General features: G+C 32.9%; 1 protein-coding gene across 3 annotated transcripts in view; it reads right to left on the bottom strand.

The window, feature by feature from the left end:
- VRK2 (VRK serine/threonine kinase 2) overlaps positions 1–15,002 on the bottom strand; it is a 95,660-nt gene that overhangs the window by 58,731 nt on the left and 21,927 nt on the right. For all 3 annotated transcript variants that reach the window (XM_032497591.1, XM_032497592.1, XM_032497590.1), the window contains exons 3-7: positions 6,510–6,559; positions 5,730–5,799; positions 4,549–4,636; positions 2,815–2,920; positions 1,528–1,620 (exon numbers count right to left, since the gene is read on the bottom strand). In XM_032497591.1, coding sequence (XP_032353482.1) covers positions 1,528–1,620; positions 2,815–2,920; positions 4,549–4,636; positions 5,730–5,799; positions 6,510–6,559 — 407 coding nt within the window. The remainder of the gene's footprint in view (positions 1–1,527; positions 1,621–2,814; positions 2,921–4,548; positions 4,637–5,729; positions 5,800–6,509; positions 6,560–15,002) is intronic.

Genomic DNA, 15,002 nt, shown 5'->3' with positions numbered 1-15,002 from the left:
TCACCATTTATTGATGAAACTATCTTTGTCACACTGAATATCCTTGGCACCCTTGCCAAAGATTAGCTGATCACATATGCATTGCTCTCTATCTTGTTCCATTAGGCTGTGTTTGTTTTTATGCCAATGCTATACTGTTTTGATTACTACACTGTTGTGATATAGTTGGAAATCAGGAAGTGTAATACCTCTAGCTTTGTTCTTTCTCAAGATTGCTTTGGCCATTCAGGGTCTTTTGTGGTTCAATACAAATTTTATTTTTTTCTATTACTATGAAAAATATCATTGGAATTTTGATAGGAATTGCATTAAATCTGTAAGTTTTTATATACCATTGTTCCCAGCCCCCAAATGCAGCCTCCCACGCTATCAATATCCCATGACACAGTATCACATCTGTTACAATGGATGAACATACACTGATAAATCCGTTATTATCAAATGTCCATAGTTTACATAGGGCTCACTTTTGGTGTTGAAAATTCTATGGGTTTTGACAAATGTATAATGACATGTATCCATGATTATTTCACTTCCCTAAAAGTCCTCTGTACTCTGCCTGTTCACCCCTCCCTTACCTCTAACTCTTGGCAATCACTGTTCTTTCTAGTGTCTCCATAGTTTTGTCTTTTCCAAAAGTTACATAATTGGAATCACACAGATTTTCACTTAGTAATATGCATCTAAGTTTTCTTCATGTCTTTACCGCTCATTTCTTTTTAATGCTGAGTACTACTGCATTGTCTGGATGAACCACTGTTTATTTATCCAGTCACCTATTTAAGGACATCTTGGCTGCTTCAAGTTTTGGCAATTAGGAATAAAACTGCTATAAACATCTGTGTGTAGGTATTTGTGTGGATGCAAGTTTTCAACTCCTCTGGGTAATACGAAGGAATATAACTGCCAAGATCATGTTAGAATATGTTCAGTTTTGTAAGAAACTGACAAACTGTCTTCCACAGTGGCCATACTATTTTGCATTCCCACCAGCGATGAATGGAAGTTTCTGTTGCTCCACATTCTCATCAGCATTTGGTGGTACACTGCCCACATTTCCAGTGCTTCATAGCCATGTGTGACTAACGACTACCATACTGCACAGTAACACATAGATATTTCCATCATCACAGAAAGTTCTATTGGAAATGCTGCTCTGTTTAAAACTTGTTTATACAATGGAAAAGGAACTAATGTGACAGCTTTTTTAAAATCTCTGCATAAATCCATCCCATCTTTCATTGGATTTTGATGATTCTTTGTTTATATTTGCTCAGAAGTTCAAATTCCTGCTCAGCACTTCTTAATTACATATTCATCAACATATTATTTAACCTCTCTGAGTCTCAGTTTCCTTATCCTAATCACTTATTAGTTCAGCGCATTAAATTGTATAAGCAAGATACGATAAATTAGAACACTCATCATGTTACATCCTCATCTGCAAACTCTTCCAGGTTACGAATTTGTCTTTCGAATGTCTCAGTATGGTACTTTAAAGCAGCAAAAGCTTAATACTGTACTTACCCGATCTGGATTTCTGTAACCCAAAAGTAGGTTTGCTGCTTTTATATCACCATGAACATATTCATTTTCATGTATATATTCCAGTACATCCAACTGTGGAAGGAGACATATAAGATTATACTGATGTCTATTTGGAATTCATGATCAACCCGAACATTTTAAATAGAGAATAACATCTATTTTTCCATATTAACAACAACAAGGTGATGTATTTCACAATTATGCACTTACATATTCTAAAATTATCACATGTGCTGGTCACTCATCCTGGGAAAAAGTTGAATAAAATTATCCTCATATATCAAGTGTTTTAACTGAACCTCTGATGAAGAGGAAGCCAAGCTTCAACAATGCCTATGCCTATGCTCCCGACAGCCTGGGAGCCAAATCACACTGTGCAAAGAGGAAAAACACAGTAAAGTGAAGTAATCATGACGCCCACTCAGCAACTCCTCACTCAAGAAATAATTATAAGTAAGTTCTGGGGACCCCATAACAAAACCCCATGTTCACAAGCACAGAGAAACACATTCTCTCTCTGTGGAGTAACAGAAAACACCTATGCTTCATCTGTGAAACCCAGGAGACCTGCATATTACCTGCACCTAGCGCTCAATAAACATTTGCTGGCTGGCTAGAGGATGAATGGGAAAATTAATGAGTTCTATTTGCCATATCCCAACCTGGCATGAGTAGTTGCACTTTATCTAAAATGGAAAAAAATAAAATGGAGCTTAGGCAAACCAAACACAAACAAGATAAGACAAATATGTGGTATAAACAAAATGTGTGCATGGGTGCTATTAAGATTTCATTGCTTCTTATTTGGCAAAGTATATATTATTCATTGCCACACTAATTACTGCCACCATCCCAAACTCATAATAAAAACTTTATAGCACCCTCCTTATCATCATGTGTGTAGTATGGAAAATAATATATTTTGCCACAGTTTGCATTGTTATAAATATAACTGACAAAAGAGAGGTTATTCTTATAGCAATGCAAGCTTGTTCTGATGTGTAAAACAAAACTGAGAGAGAAAAAAAAAATCAGACTGTAGAACCAAAGCCTAATTGAGTTTGTAGTGCCAAACGCAGCACATTCTGTCACTTACAGAGCCCACGGTTATCAATTTCACCAAAATAGCAGCTACTCTCAATAACTGACATTTCTAGGGCAATAATCCTTCATTCTCTGATAATTCCACAAAGGGCAACAATTTGTATGTTGTAACAAGTAAATAATCTGAAAATGGAGCATGGGAAATAAGTCATTCCTTCTTACCATTCGGATACCTAGCTGCAGGACAGTTGACTTTTTAAAAGTACCATTCTGGTCTGAGATCTTCTGCAAATCTATTCCTAGTCTTTCCATTACCATAAATCTGTAACTGTAAGAAGGAGAAGTCAAAAACAGATGTTAAGACAGCAATGCTGAAACTGTCTATTTATGAATTTGAAACAAGGGAAAACACCCCTGACTTAACAATAAGGAATGACGCAATCCCAACCATAAGAGAACGAATGTACATGAATAATCTTGTTATTTTGCAAAAGCATACTAAGTATTTACTTTGCAGTTAGTTTTCTAAAAGAAGAACATGCTGTGCTGAACTACCCACACTGTCTTAGATCATGAAGAGAGAAGAGTCTTTCTAAATTAAATAGTCTTGAATTTAATTCATTTTGACTCCATCACATTCTCTCTCACCTTATGGCCTTGAATAAATTATTTGTCCATACAGGAAATTTTATTTCTATTTGTTTCTTGACCTTATAAATCATATTTACTTTCTCTATACACTTATAAACATGTGTTTTTTTAAATGCAGCTCTTCCTTTTCTTGTCTGTTTAGGACCTCCTCCCCTTCTTTTCTTCCCTTCACTTACACACCCACATCAGCCCCTACTCTGTATCTATCTATGTATACACACACAAACACAGACATAGGGGAATTTCTGACTGTTTTACAAAAATGCGACCTTACTACATGCTCTTTTTTGCATCATACTTTTTTCAATAATCTCACTGAAATCCTTCCAGATCAACTGGTAGAGCTCTAACTGATTTCTAAAATGCTGCATAGTATTACATGGTTTGGATGTATTATGATTTATTCAGACACTTCAGTTCCCTATTGGTAGCCCTTTACTTTGTTTCAAGATTCATTGTGTTTTTATTTATAGCATTTAAAGACCATCTGAGCAAAGCACTGACCTCTAAGCCTATCTTCCCAGCTAGAAAAAAAAAATATTATCACCTGTCTTAAAAGGCTATTGAAAGAATAAAAATGGGTACCTAACAAATGACAGAATTTTTTCTTTTTAAAAATTACTATTAGTGAATTATTTATATGTGATGATTAGCCATGTTTGATGAGTTTTAAAATATTTCTACAAATTCTTTGCTTCTCTCAAGAGATGGAACTTGATTAACGTTTCCATCTTGAATATGGGGTAGACTTAGTGACCTGCTTCTAGCAAAGAGAACAGAGTAGAAATGATGGGATATCATGTCTCAGATCAGATCATAACAAGACTGTGATGTTCTTCCTGGTTGCATGCTCTAGTGTGTGTTGTCTTTCTTCCTCTCTTTCAATTAATTGCTCTATGGGAAGCGAGCTGCCATGTCTTTGTGACACTCAGGCAGCCTATGGAGAGATCTACCTGGTGAGGAAGTGAGGCCTGCCAACAATCACATGAGTGAATTTAGAAGCAGAACTTCTTACGCCTCCCAACAGCCACAAGAGTGATCTTGAAAGCAGATCCTTCCCCAGTCCAGCCTTGTGATTACTGCAGCCCCAAAGACATCTGACCACATCCTCCTGAGAAGTCCTAAGCCAGACCATCTAGGGAAGCCTTTTGTACATGGATAGCTGATCCACAGAAACTGAGATAATATCAGTTTGTCATTATAAACCATCACATTTTAGGTAATTAGTTATATAGCAACAAATAACTAACAGACCACTTAAGAAATAGTTAAGGACAATAATCAATTATAACAATTCCATTTTACCTTCTTCCCTTGAATTCAGTAATACCAGATCCATAAAACAGAGGAATTCCCAAATAATCAAGTTGTTTGAGTGCTATCCATTTTTTGACTACAAAGGCAAATTAAACAGGAAAAAAAGACACATTTTTAGGAAGATATTTCTTACTTTTGAATAGACACTTAAACTTACTTAGCTAAACTAAATAGAAATTAGACCTTCTTAAAAAATTTAAAAGTCAAATATATCTAGCTAATAGTTTCAAATTCTATTTATCACTATAATTAACATAAAAACATATACAGATTTCTAACATTTTTAAATTTTAAATTAAATCAGTTATAACCAAAACAAAAAGTCATAGTCATAAAATGCATTGCTATCATTTACACAAATGTTTTCATTCATTAAGAAATTCATTCTCTTATATGCTTGTTAAATTTTTGAATATAAAATATATTAACTACTAAAGGACCAGTAAAAAGGTGGCTTTTTCTTCCCTATTACTAAAAATCTAAAGCTACAGTAGTGAAAAAGAAAGTAAAAATTGGGCAGAAAAATCATCTTACTCTGAAATTACATTACTATGGAAATTGTTTTGATTAAATTTCATTTTAAAAGATCAAATTCACTTAAACAATCAAGTAGCTTATTTAATTTTTCACCTTTCTTCCATATATGTTTAATGTTGAAGACAGCTCTACTGATAAACAATGAGTTTAATGCATTCTACTTGTCACCTTGGCATAGTTTAAGCAGTTAGTAAAGACTACAGTCTTAATGTTTAGAAGGTTTTATTAAAGAAAACAAAGTCAATTATTGAGGCTAGACTCATCATTCTTTTTCCTAAACATAATGTAAAGGACTTTGACTATATAGTCGTTACTCATATCAGCTTCCTTTAACTTTTACTTAGTCCACCTGTATCACGTAGTATTTATAAAATGTTTTTATTCTTCTTAGCTCTGCTTATATTTATTTCACATTGAAATCCTCTAACTGGTAGTTTTTACATCTGATATCCATCTACAACTAACTTCAAGTTTTCATCTGTCTTGTTTTTATATAAGTTAACTGTATCATTTTACAATAAAAATTTCTAATTGAAAAGAATTTTCCATAAGGCCAGAAAAAGACAAAAATATTAACACCCATTTTAGTAAACATATATATGGAAGTAGCTAACTTTGCTAATTCTACTTACTAGAGTCTTTTTTTGCTGCTCTTTGATAAAATTTAAGTTCTGAAAATAATGGGCCATTTTCTTGATATTCCTATAAAAGAAAAGAACAACTAATTTTATTAGAAAAAAATCTTAAAGGCAGAATTGGTATTTCAACTGTGAAAATATGTATACATATGCAATATATAATAGTACTTGAATCATTTATCATAAAACACAGGCACCAGATTTCCACTAAAAAAAAACTCAGGAAAGTATTAAATAAACTTGAAGAAACTCAGTTTTAAATTTCACATACTATAAAGCTACCTCTATACAGTTTTACACATGAAAGCAATCTTATGGAAAGAACTTCCTAAAAGCACTGTGAATTATACACATACACAGACACCCAACGTGTACCAACATGTACATCAGGGTGGGTACACTGCAAACTACCCTGGTGGTTCATTCATACATGATACCTTTAATGAGTATCTCCTATATTTCATTCATTGTACTAGGCAGAGGGGATACAAACAAAAATAAAACCTCATCCCTGCCTTTAAGGACTTCACCATCTAGAGCAGAGAGGAAATAAGAGGGAGAGTGATAAGACAGGTAGGTAAGATACAAGGATGATAAATGTCAACACAGAAGGACAAGATTCTCCAGCCTTTACATTTTAATAATATGAAAATATTAGGTGTATTGATAAGTAAAACTAAGGTGAAAAACATTTTTTCACAAAAATAATATGAATAAAGCAGAAAATAAAAAAGTCAAATATATGTGAAACACAAATTTAAAAGCAACACTTACCACTTTTATTACATGTCTTGCATCTTTATCTGGTTTATTTGTGGGGAAAGCTGCAGAACAAGAGACAGTGAGTAAAAAAAATAGCTGTTCTCACATACTGAATGTCTACAATATCCCAGATCCTGTGCTAAGAACCTCTTACAGTAGGTCTCATCCATTTTATACAAGATCCTTCTAAAGTTTAACAAGTTGAATAATTTGCTAAGAAGTAGCAGATTGGGATTTGAAACTCAAATCTGACACCACAGCCCATACTTTTTACCATAAACCGTATTTAAACATAGACACCAATAGATGATATTAATCATATAGATCCAAATGTAGGGGAAAATATTTTCTAGATATATTGTCTTGAATCCAATAAATAATATATAGTAAAAATCCACTGATTCAATTTTGCTAAATTAAAATCAATTATTCCTAAATTAAAGATTGTGTATCTCATAACATCAGCTCATTTAAATTTCAAGTTATCATACTTCATCTTATTATTTACCACTTGCATTTTAGATACTGTAATCCAACTTCTGAAAATTCCATGGTTCAAATTCTTAAATCAAATCAATTCTTTCATCTACATTATCTAAATTATTAAAGATTAATTTTCAAATCTTAATTAAGAGAAGTTAACGTGTCTACTGTGTTGTGAAAGTCTATAATTTTGTCACTCTTCTATTCAATCTTCATCCATTTATTCCTTTATCATTCAATTAGCCGGTATTTATTTATCAAGAGGCCAGAATAGGCAAGGCACTGAGTTAAGTGTTAGAATGATGTTTAAAGGAAAGCGAAAGGGGAAAAAAAAAGGGTCAAACTAGTATTGAAAACCAGCACTTAGATTAAGAAGATCAAATTCTCCAGGTATATTTTCAGTATACTTATCAAAATGCTGTCTTCTTATCGCTACTTCTAACATTTTTCTTTTCCTCCTAACTCTATCAATTTTTATTTTCTCTTGTTAATTCTCTTAATAGATATAAAAAATACATTATAAATTTACTAAAGTATATAAATTCTATTTGACAGTTAAGCCAACTCATGCACAATTCTGTTAACCAATCTCCAAAACTTTGATGTAAGCAATGCTGTTAGCCAGTTGAAGAGATCACTTCAATTTTAGTTGCTATTAGATATAAACTGTGAACCCAGACCATTTTACAGTAAGAAAGAAACTCAACTTATTTATATCAATTAAATTTTTCTTTTCATCTTTATTCATATAAAGTCATTTCATTTTCACCCATGCAGTAGTCCCAAGGAAACTTCAGGAAGAGTGGATTATCCATGTCTAAGGAAGGAAAAACTAAAGAAAGTATATAAAGAGGAAGAGGTCCAATCCTAGTATAGAAGAAAGGAAGAGAAAAGCCCCTCCTTGCACCCTATTTGCACCCCTTGCAAACTATTTTTATCAGTATGGTACCCAAGGCTGGAAAGAAACAGGGCTGCCCTAACTCTGGTCAACTCAGTCAGTACTGACTCTAGGCAATGGTCTTTGCTTCCTAAAGTAGAAGTTGGTAGAAACTCCCTGCTTCTTGTCTGAAAGCAAGTAGCCATAGCAGCAAATAAATTTTTAAACCCAACAGTACATAAGAAACAGAAAAGCACAAAAAGGAAATGGGGGTTTCAACTAGCTAAATAACTTACTATGTTGCAAATGGGAAAAAAGATATACAATCAGTCCAATGTCCTATTCCTTGCTGATTTCAATCAGTATATCTTTACCACTTTATAATCTGAATCTTCCTTTCATATTATTTCAAATGAACATAATCGTGTGTGGACATATACTTGAAATATCCCCACACTTGTCACTTGATAGCTACACAATATTCTGTATAAACTTTCAAGTCAGATTATATTGGAGGGCCTAAATCTAAAATCAATTGACTAGAAAGCTCTTGGAGATGGATCTTGAACAAATAAATTGCCCTAGTTACCACGGAGGTCTCTTTATAGTAATCAATCAGTTAATTAATTAAACAAATATTTATTTTCTACTGTAAGCCAAATCATATCCTAGCTAGTGAAATTAAATGATGACAGAAAACAGACGTGCTATCTGCTTTCATAGTCTAGTAGAAAAATCAGACATTCATCAAATACTCATACAGGAGTGTAAAACTGTAATTATAATAAATGTTAAAGGGAGAGGTAGATGGTACTATGAGAATGTATAATTTAATCTATGTGAAAGGCAATGCTTGAGCAAGAATAGAGACATGGTGAAGGGCCAGATGCAAATCTGACTAATAATTTCTGTCCATGAAAGGTTTTAAAAGCTTGAGGTGTAGTTGTAGGATAAGAAACACATAATTAGATGTGCATTCTGAGCAGATTGTTATACTACAGTGTGAACAGACAGAAGGGGAACCAGAGTAGACAGAGACATATCAGTAAGGATTTAATTTTGAAAGATCAGAGAAGAGAGGACTATAGATTGGACTACAGTATCAACGGTACATAAAGGAAAATGAGCAATTCCAGAGATTTCGGAAAGTGAAACTGATAGGACTTAACCATGGAGGGAAAGGGATCTAGTCTGGTAGGTTACAGCTGACTTACCTACTGGGGGTTGAGAAGAATGATCAATCACAGACAGTGATAGTGTTGAAAGTACAGTAGTCTCACATCTTCAATTAAATTTTTGATTAGAGGTCTGAAGACCCGGTAAGGAAAGAACTGTACACATATATGATACTTACCTTCCTAGCATTTCTTTTCTATGCATTGGGAACCTCATCTGAGTTTTTCTTTGAGGAATGAAACCTCCCTCTATCCTGTAGACCTGGTAGGCCTGCCTATCACAGTGTACTCTCCCTTACATTCCAGAGTCGGGCACATGACCAAGCCTGCCTAACTGGAATGTATAAGCCCACTGGCCACCATAACCAGTTCACAAAGGGAAAAGTGCCCCAACTAGGCATATAAAAGTCTTCCCTAGCATTTAATGTTAAGTGCTAAGTAACACAAGACAGACCATAAGCTGTAAGGATACCAAAGTTCTAGAAATAGCAGATAATTTTCCCCAGATAAATGGAAAATAAAGCCTGAAAATAAAATCCAGAACTGAGGAATGTAGGGTTAAGGCAGAGAGAGAGAAAGAGCCCTAGTGACACTGCAGAAGCCCTGGATCTGCCCATATCTAAAGCCAGAAAAGGCCCGCACTTCTCAGTTACAAGAGTTAATAAATCCCCCTTTTGTTTAAGTTCATTTGAGTTTCTAACACTGGCAACCAAAGACTTTCATAGAAGGCAACTGGAAAAACTATAATATGATGGAGTCTAAAAGAATGTCAATAGACTAGCATACTAGCTAAACCAAAAAACTTCCTCTATAAAATAATCAGAATACTGAATATAATAAACCAAACTTTCTTACAAATGCAGAGTTGATCTGTAAAAAAACAAACAAACAAAAAGGCGAGGAAGCCAAAGACCAGAGAAGCCTAAAACCAAGAAGGAGATGTAAGTGAGCACTGATGTTCGAGGCCATGCTGCAGCCCTGGAGGAGGGTGCCCACGCTGCGTAACCAAGGATTTGAGTGCTAAAACTCTCTTGGCAAAATGACAAGTCTTTGGACCTGCAAGAGGCAGAAATTTGAAGTTAAGATGGACACACAAAGTCAGAATTTTCAAAGTGCTACATCCTTAGTAGTGTGGAGCATTAAAAAAAAAAAAAAAAGAGAGAAAGAAATAGGGAGATGGAGCAGGAGAAAGGGGGAGGAAAGACAGGAGGGAGACAGGGAAAGCGGGAGAGAGGGAGAGAGGGGTGCAGAGTAGGGAGAGAGAGAGACGGAAAAAATCTACCACACAAAGAAAAAAGAAAACAAACAAACAAATCTTGTCTTAGCAGAAACCCTAAGTATAAGAAAAAGTAGAGTCCTGATAATTTATCATCCCAAAGCAGCCATCAAGAATTTGAGGCTTAAATTTACACCAGTGTGGTACAGGAACTCAAAATCAATTAATAATCCAGAGCACCTGGCAAAAGCAAAAAACTAATCTCCTTCAAGGGACATACTGGACCCACAGGATTATCAGAGATAAAGCATGGCTAAAGATGAGTTAATGATCCAAAATTACAAACAGGAGAGAAAACAAAAGGCATAAACCCCAAGAAACTTAAAACCTCCCATACAGATTGAATGTATGCTTAAAGTGATAAAAGACACAAAGAAAGGTATCAATAACACAAGAAATAATATGAAATGCAGTATGAAGACAAGTAAACAAATTGGTTGTAATTCAAAAAGCATCAGAGATCTAAGAGATATTGACCAAGAACAGGGAATACGTTAAGAACTTCAAGTGGAAATCTGGGAGTAAACTTGAATTTGGAACAGCCAAATAATGGAAACTAACCAAATCTCCAGTAGAATGTTTAACAAAATGTATTACAGTCACAGTATTGAATACTTTGCAGCAAAGAAAATGAATGAACTACAGACACTATAGTAACATAGATATATATTGAAGACATATTGTTGAATGAAAGGAACCATGTAAAACAGAAGGCATACTTACGATTCTATCTATATAAATTTAAAACTCACAAATTATACTCATTTATGGGTACATATATATACTATAGTGAAAAATAATAAAATAAAAACCATAAATAGTCTAGACGGTGTGTTACTACTACAAGGGAGCAAAGAGGTGCTGGAACTACTGGAGTGCTGATTATGTTATGATATATTGTATGTTTGGCCTGGATGGGATTGTGAGTGTTTTGTTATCAGTTATAGCTTTTTGACAAAATACATATATGTTATATGCACTTTTCTTTATATCAATATATGCAATACATATATAATAATTAATATTTCAAACCTAATGAACAGGAAAAAAAAAAAGATTAGATAAAGCTATAAAGAGAATTAGGGAACCAGATTAGACCTGAGGAAATAACCCAGAATTCAGCACACAGAAATAAAGAGACATAAAATATGAAGAAGAGATTATGAAACACGAAGGGAATATGTGACAGAAAAACAATTTCCTAACAAAAGTTCCAGAGCTAGAGAAGAGAAAGAATGAAGTACAGGTACTTTTGAATAAATGTTTGATAACTTTCAAATCATGAATTGGAAGTCATGAATTTTCAGATTTAAGAATTTCAAGCCCCCAACAAGATAAGTAATAAATCTGAACTTCAGCCCACCACAGTCAAAGAACATTAATGACAAAGTTCTAAGAAGGAAGTCAATAGGAAAGATTAGATTACATACAAAAGATAGATGAAGTGACAACAGATTTCTCAATAGCAACAAGGGAATCAGAAAACAATTGAATACTATTATGTTCATATGTTGAGAGAAAACAATTATCAATCTAGAACAATCTAGAAGGTGCATGGAAAACATTGACAAAAATAATGTATGAGATAGGAGTATAGCGACTAGAGTTAAAAGTGTTGCAATGCCCAAGTATTTATCCAGGAGAAAAGGAAAGACCTCAATTAGTTTCACAGTTGGTTAAACCAAGAGAGTATATTGATAGGTTAAAAGTAACCGCTAAAATAATAGACATAAAATTCAAAATCAGTAGATAAAAAAAGAAAAAAGAAAATCCAAAAAATCTAATAGAAAACAGGGAAAGAACAGATTCAAAAAAAAAAAAAAAGGCAGAATAAATAGAAAACAGAAAATATAATAGAAATAAAATACTTGAATATATCAATTTTAACTATATTTTTTCATATTTTAATATCTCTGAAATTTGAATGCATCTTATAACTGAAGACATCTTACAGTTGCTGTTAATAGTTACGACAGTTGACACTGCCTGTGCAGATACAAACTCAGTCCCAGGTGTCTATTTTCCTTCACTTCAACTGAACCATGTACACTGCTGGTAGTATTACATGTTAAGTTTAATTGTCATATGATTTGTATATATAGAAAAATTAACTAATTAACCAGCCCAAAACAGAGGAATGGAGTATAAATTAGCTATTAGTGGAAAAAATATTCATTAGATATGAATGAGATGAAACTAGGTGTTCCATATGTAAGACTATTTTACAGGTATAGTGTCATAGTTTAATGGCTAGTATTAGGTATTACATATAATGCAGGTCTTACATAAACATAAAAGGAATAGTTCAAGAGGAAGATAATTTTGAACTTTTAAGCACCTAATGGAGACTTAATATACATATATAAAATGATATACCTTATAATCAGTAGCATCTTACATTTGAAAAAATATGCCAGTAATCATAATAAATTTGAGTAGACTAAGCTCACCAGCTAAGGAAAGAAACTGTAAGGTTGTTAAAATAAATAAATAAATAAATGTAAACTATAAGACAACTAAAACTTGGTGGTGAAGAGAAACAAAATAAAAAGATAAAAATAAAAAACTACCCAAAATTAGCTGAAAGAAGGCTGTAATATATATTTTCAAAATTACGTAAATCTAAGAAAGAAGAATTAGATATAAAGTTAGTTTAGCACAATCATAAAAGAAATGATTCAAAAGAAAAACAAAAATTATGAACTTTAAAGCATCTGATAATGTACCTTCATAATATATGTCCCAAACCAGCAGAATTCCAAGAAAAAAATGGCAGAGTAATAAAAATTATGAAAGACTTTAAATGCAACTCCATAATGTATAGGCAAACAGACAAAAACAAATTGAAACAACACAGTTTTTATCTAAAGGCCACATTAAAAATAACAATGAAAGAATATACATTCTTTTCAAACTAACATAAAACATTTTTTAACTGCCCATAGTTTTACCTAGAAAGCAGGTTTCATCAAATATCAAGGAATTAGGGTTATTAAGGCTACATTCTGTGGCCTTAATGCCTTGTCCCTATGTCAAAGAAGAAATCACAATGGAAATTAGAAAATACAAAGGACTAAATAATATTTAAAATATAGTATTTAAATTAGTTAGGATGCAGTTAAAGTGCATATTTATTGCTCATTTTTCTCTGATAGAATGTAATCTTCACAAAGACAGAAATATTTTATTTAGATGTATCCCAAGCACCTATAATAGGGCCTAGTAGGCAGTCATTAAAAATTTGATGAATGAATAATGAATTAGTACATGAAAAAAAATTATATTATTAAAATTTTTATTTTAAGAAACCAAGGGAGTACCTAAGATGGCATAAGAAATTCCTGCACTCCCCTCCACTCAAGGATCGACCAAGTGTACAGCCACACAGAGTAATTCCTTCTGAAAGAGATTCAGAAACTAGCTAAGGTAGGGAGTTCTCAAGCAAAAACAAAAGAATGCTAATTATTAAATGAAAATTATATGAAAATAAATTAAATGAAATATGAAAATAAAATTAAATGAAAATATATAAAATATATAAAAGTATAAGACTAGCAGGTAAAGGTAAATATATAGTTAAATTCAGAATATCCTAATATTGCAATAGCAGTGGATAAATCACTTATAACTCTAGTATAAAAGTTAAAAGTCAAAAGTATTAAAAACTGTAACATAACTTGTCAATGAATATCTGAGACAAAACCATGTAAATTTTGACAAAAACATAAAATGCGTAGAAGGGAAGTGTAAAAATGCAGAGTCTTTGTCTGTTTTCAAATTTAAGTTATCAGCTTAAAATAGCCTGTTAGAAGCATAAGATGCTTCATGTAAGCTCTATGATAACTCCAAAGCAAAAACACAAAAGATAAAGAAATTAAAGCACATGACTATGAAAAAATCATCAAATCACAAGGGAGGAGAGCAAGAGAAGAAAGCAACAAAGAAACTACAAAACAACCAGAAAACAATTACCAAAAACTTTCATATCTATCAATTTACTTTAAATGTAAATGCATTAAGATCTTCAATCAAAAGACAGAATGGTTGAATGGATGAAAAAATAAGACCCAACCATATGATGTCTACAAGAGATTTGCGTCTGCTTCAAGGACATACAAGATTGAAAGTGAAGGAGTGGAAAAAGATGTTCTACATAAATGGGAACCAAAAGAAAGCAGGGGAAGCTACATTTATCTCAGACAAAATATACTTTACACCAAAAACTGTAACAAGAGACAATGAAGATCATTATATAATGATAAAGGGATCAGTTCACTAAGAGGATGTAACAATTGTAAATATGTATAAATCCATATGTGCACCTAAATATATAAGGTAAATATTAACAGATCTAAAGGAAGAAATAGTCAGCAATACAATAATAGTAGGGGGTTTCAATGCCTTACTTTCAACAACAGATAGATCATTTGCATAGAAAATCAATGAGGAAATATAGGATTTACATTATATGTTATACAAGAGGGACCAAACAGACATACACAGAACAGTCCATCAAAAGCAGCAGAATACACATTCTTCTCAACCACACATAGAACATTCTTTAGGACAGATCATGTTAGGTGACAAGTCTTAAATTTAAGAAACTGAAATCATATCAAGTATCCTTTCTGACCACAATGGTATGAAATATCAATTACAAAAGAAAAATTGTAAAATTCACAAATATGTAGAGA

This window comes from Camelus ferus, chromosome 15 (genome assembly GCF_009834535.1).
Source record: "Camelus ferus isolate YT-003-E chromosome 15, BCGSAC_Cfer_1.0, whole genome shotgun sequence".
In the NCBI taxonomy this organism is placed as follows: Eukaryota; Metazoa; Chordata; class Mammalia; order Artiodactyla; family Camelidae; genus Camelus; species Camelus ferus.
The sequence above is the reverse complement of the archived record's forward strand: the minus strand, read 5'-3'. Positions and strand labels throughout refer to the sequence as shown.